General features: G+C 37.5%; 1 protein-coding gene across 1 annotated transcript in view; it reads right to left on the bottom strand.

Annotated features, from left to right (window-relative positions):
* LOC107742141 (DNA-dependent protein kinase catalytic subunit-like) overlaps positions 1–5222 on the bottom strand; it is a 43020-nt gene that overhangs the window by 35926 nt on the left and 1872 nt on the right. Inside the window, 11 exon segments of the mRNA XM_016555043.1 lie at positions 309–473; positions 627–773; positions 864–1021; positions 1107–1137; positions 1244–1299; positions 1390–1489; positions 1566–1678; positions 1859–1967; positions 2194–2268; positions 2403–2507; positions 2586–2689. Coding sequence (XP_016410529.1) covers positions 309–473; positions 627–773; positions 864–1021; positions 1107–1137; positions 1244–1299; positions 1390–1489; positions 1566–1678; positions 1859–1967; positions 2194–2268; positions 2403–2507; positions 2586–2689 — 1163 coding nt within the window.

Here is a 5222-nt window from a genome sequence, read left to right as displayed (position 1 = left end):
TCTGTTACGATGCTCTGTGTTTGATTACTAATGCCTGTGTAGTACTGCGTTGCACACAGGAAAAAAACATTCAGCCTCGACTCTTTATTGTCATTTGTGTTAAAATTTGCAAAGCGTAGCAAATTGAACAAAACTATATAAATGCAAAATTTGAATTCATGAATATATAACGGTATCCACGGTATAGCAAAATCCATATCATGGAACAACATAACATAATACCAGTAGTCACTTTCATACCGGTATAGCGCCCACCCCTATCATCTACAATGTGATTCACGGCTCATAGTAAAGGAGGTTTATCATACCCGGTCAAGGTGTACCAGAACACTAGCTATGGAGTCAAGGAAGCTTGACAGCTGGTAGACATTTTCATCATCCCGGTCAGTCTCTGTCAAATACATCTGCTTGCACCACTGAATCAGCTCTGTATACATCAGATCTACATCCTGAGGGCACACCACCTTACATGGCTAAAGGCAAACAAACACCGAACACAGAAGTCAGAGAATCTTAAAAATAAAAATTAGAAACAGAAAATACAATAGCACAAAATAATTTGACTTGCTGAGAGATTTTGATTTTAGACTACTGTCACTATTCTGTTAAAATGTCCAGATACAAACCGCAGCAAACAGGCCAAATCCTCTGATAGCAATGGACAGTTCTTTATTAGTGGATTCCATGGTCCTGATTATAGCACAGAACTTCTGCATGAAGTACTTCAGCTTGCTTTTGTGCACCTCAATGTTCTCCGCCACAAGAGTGGCCACCTTTATCATAACCAAGTTAAACATGTCACCAAAAATAAAGAAATAAAATGAAAACATTTATATATTGAATGGTCAATAAACAGAAATTACCTGTATTAGGAAAGACTCTAGTGCCATGTAACTACTATTTTTCAGCTCTCCATTGATATGTCCACAAAGTTTGAACATAACATCAAAGATAGACATGTAATGATCCATGAGACAATTGCCGAACTGGCTTGAATGCTTAGCAAACAGTTTGAGACCGGCTGTCATGAGTCGAAAAAGGCAATGAATGAATGAAACATTGGATGTATTGCATGAAAATACATGTCGATATCAAATTCCACTCACCACAGATGACTGCATATGGTTTCATATCAGTCTAGAGATGCAAGGAAGGAAGAGATTTATTTATTGAGGAGCCCTGAACAGAAAATGTGACATGTACTACACAAAAAGGGTAAAAAAAACAACAACATTACTCCTACCTGTGGACAGATTGCCTTCAGCGCATAATCAAATATTTCTTTTGACGTAACTGGGTCTGTTTAAAGCAAAGCAGTGAGAATATTCATTCAATTACAGTAGGATAAGACCAGTGCAGGACAGTAAATTTACACAAACTCAGGCCCACCTTCTTCCATTGATTTAGTGAAGTTCACCATCAGAGCTGTGATTCCTTTCAGGCATCCAGCAACAACAGGAAGTTTTGGCTCTTTTGTAGTAGATGTCATCTGAAAACCATTGATTTTAGCACTTCTATACATACATATAAGATCACATTTCCATATGCAGATGGGACGCCTTTACCTGTCCTTTCAGTTCACCCAGGTAGGCCTTGTAGAGTTTGTCTGAGTTGTTGACCATCTCACTTGGATGCACTTCACCAAGCACACCGAGAAGTTCATAAATGCAACCCAGTACTGTTGGTAGGGAATTTGGTGTTTTAATAATGCATACAGCATATGCTAACGTGATTGTTTGTATTCTGACATGCAACTAAAAATACATCATAACATTAGTCTTGTTACAGTGACTAATGACAACGCCAACATATTTTTGCTACAAAAGAAAATTAAATAAGACTATAAGCCTCAACTTGCCTGTACCAGATATCTTACTCTTCTGAGACAACTCTCCGTAAAATTTGTTGAACATATCACCAATTTTGAGATGCTGGGTGATGCTGGAGTCTTTTGTGAGATTCAGTATCTAGAGAGATTTGTAAGATGTGTTAACACTGTTTGTCTGTAAATATCAAAATATGTCATTAGCACAGGTTCTCTGTCTCCAAGTCAGAGTCAAAAAACAAGAGTATAAGCTACAGGCTCCCTTTCTCCCTTGGCTACAAGTCTAAGTTAAGTCTCAAATCAGTTTTTTTGTGACTTACAGTAAATTACAGCATACAGTAGGTCAGCAGTGTGTTTAAAGAACTTACTTTGATTAGGAGATGTAAAGCAGGGCTTCGGCACTTTGCAGCTTTGTCCTTTGTGTACACAACAATACAAATGTCCTGTCCATGCAGAGAGAGACAAGAACACTCAGAAATGACAAAACAAAGTAAGTTAGTGTTACAAATATGATACATAATTTTAAGTCAACTAAATCCAACCAGAAAGAAATCTGCCGACTACTGGTTGAATGTACCTTAAGTTTGACAGCATAGTTCTTCTCCCATCCTCGGACAGTGACTGACATTCTCTCCAGAAACTCCCCTAAAAAATTCAGAATATCCCCTCTTGTATCCCGCAGCTGTAGACAAACCATACGATCAATACTTTTATAACATAATAATTAAATGTGTCAGGAAGATTTACCATATATCATTACTAGAATATGCCTGTAAACACCTCTTACCGTTTCATCAGAGAGAGACTTTCTGAGAAAACTAAGCAATCCCTCTTCCTTTGCAAAAAGCAAAGATGTCCATAAAACTGAAAATGAAATGCATTAGAAAACATTTCAAGATCAACTGTCATCAGGCTGAATAAGACAATTGAAAAGGCAGACTCGGTGATCGGGGTTGGCCTTGAACCACTAAAGGTGGTAGTTAAGTGGAGGATGATGGAGAGGCAGTTTTAACATTAAGTGACATGACATCCTGACGCACAGATGCCATTGGCACATGCCGCTATGCTCAGTGACTCTTCCGGTGGCACTTCCTGTTTTCAGTGGCATGTGTCAGTGGACAGTGGCATGTGTCACTAAAACCTGTGACACATGTCAGTGGACTGCGTCTTGTGTCAGTTGCCGCGGTGCGTGTCGCTGCATAATGTAGATTGCGTGACACACGCACTTAACGGCAGAATGAAGCCGAATTGAATTAATTAACAGTATGTTGCTATCAAACATACGATTTATTACATCGCGGAGTTCATTTGTACAACAAAAACTGATTTCCTATATTAAGATTAAAATGTGTCTTATGCCCCTTAATGTGTATTTTTCATTGTAAGTTTATTTCCAGTAGCCTGCTTTGTGCAATGCATTCAAATACGTAAATACGCGTTTTTTTCATTTTTGCATAGATTTGGCAGTTCAGCTGTATCATTTGTAATTATAAAAGAATATAGAGACTATGCAGAGGCCATAACTAAAAAAAAAGAAAGAAAAAAAGAGAAGTTTTAATAAAATGTGCCACCACTAACTGATACTTGCCAATCATGAATTAGCCTACATATAAATATAAACTGATGAGAAAATGCCACAAACCATTATGATGTCTACTATTCTAACGTGCTTTATGAAACTTACACCAACCATTCAAAACTGTGCTTGACCTTGAATTCTGTAATGTAATGTAAGTCTGCAACTTAAAGCAAGTCTAGATGCTATATTAAACAAAGTTTGTACTTATTAACGTATTAAACAGGTTTTAGTGACACATGCCACTGGAAACCGGAAGTGTCACTGAGCATAGCGGCATGTGCCAATGGCATCTGCCATCTGTGCGTCAGATGTCATGTCACTTAATGTTAAAACTGCTGCTGGGATGATGGCTAAATTGAGGACTATAATTCGTACAATGGCACGAAGAGCACCTTCAGCTACAGGCTAATCATGCATCTGAACAATTTATCACCAATGTGCGGACTAATTCAAATCTTTTCTTGCAAATCTTTCTCACCCGTAACCTGAACAAATACAAACATGCAGTGCTTAATCTGAGCCAGATCCTGCCGGATCCTGTTCCGGAACAAAATCGCTCTCGTTGATTGGTGCTACTGCTTAACCCACTCTCTCTCTTTTGTGAGCAGCGGAACGTTGGAGAGAGTGTAATACCAGAAATAATACCAAATAAAGTTAAATATTATAATGTATAAACATTATAAACACTCAAATCATAGCCTAGTTCCCCTCACTCCAAAACAAATCATTTAAATGTAACGGTATGCAGAACAGATCAAGAATGAAAAAAATATATATAAAGCTCAAGAAGCCAAAACAAAGTGAAACTGAAAGTACCGTTGGTCTCACGTACCTCTCTCATTCGGCACAAATCCAATGTTTCCATATCCGCAATGTATTCCAATGTTAAACTATTATTTATAATGTAGACTATGCTTCATGCGTGTTCGCAAATCGACGAAAAAATCATCCTCTTTGGCATAACAGCAGCTGTAGACCGGTTATACTATCTTCATATTGATATGTTTGGCTGACTGTATTTTATTTTGATAATGAACAGACTGCGATGGCAAGTTTGAATAACTAGAATATGGTGTGTGTGTGTGTGTGTGTGTGTGTGTTCGCGCGCGCGATCAAGCTGACACATTAAATACTCTTTTTGTCATACAGACCATTTTTGGTCATACAGATAAGAGTAAAAGACAATCCGCAAAGAATAATAATAATAATAATAAAACGAACACTATTCTTTTTGTATTCTATTTCTTTTCTTTTTATTTATTTTACAATTAACAAAAGCAAAAAAGGCCTCTAACACTAGCTTGCTCTATTCTTCTTCTATTCTATCTGTTTTCGTTTCCCCTCACTCCAAAACAAATCATTTAAATGTAACGGTATGCAGAACAGATCAAGAATGAAAAAAATATATATAAAGCTCAAGAAGCCAAAACAAAGTGAAACTGAAAGTACCGTTGGTCTCACGTACCTCTCTCATTCGGCACAAATCCAATGTTTCCATATCCGCAATGTATTCCAATGTTAAACTATTATTTATAATGTAGACTATGCTTCATGCGTGTTCGCAAATCGACGAAAAAATCATCCTCTTTGGCATAACAGCAGCTGTAGACCGGTTATACTATCTTCATATTGATATGTTTGGCTGACTGTATTTTATTTTGATAATGAACAGACTGCGATGGCAAGTTTGAATAACTAGAATATGTGGTGTGTGTGTGTGTGTGTGTGTGTGTGTGCGCGCGCGATCAAGCCGATCAAACAGATGACACATTAAATAGCCTAGGCCTACTCCATTTTTGGTCATACAGATAAGAGTAA

The sequence above is a fragment of the Sinocyclocheilus rhinocerous genome, unplaced genomic scaffold (assembly GCF_001515625.1).
Source record: "Sinocyclocheilus rhinocerous isolate Xijiao unplaced genomic scaffold, SAMN03320098_v1.1 scaffold256, whole genome shotgun sequence".
In the NCBI taxonomy this organism is placed as follows: Eukaryota; Metazoa; Chordata; class Actinopteri; order Cypriniformes; family Cyprinidae; genus Sinocyclocheilus; species Sinocyclocheilus rhinocerous.
The sequence above is the reverse complement of the archived record's forward strand: the minus strand, read 5'-3'. Positions and strand labels throughout refer to the sequence as shown.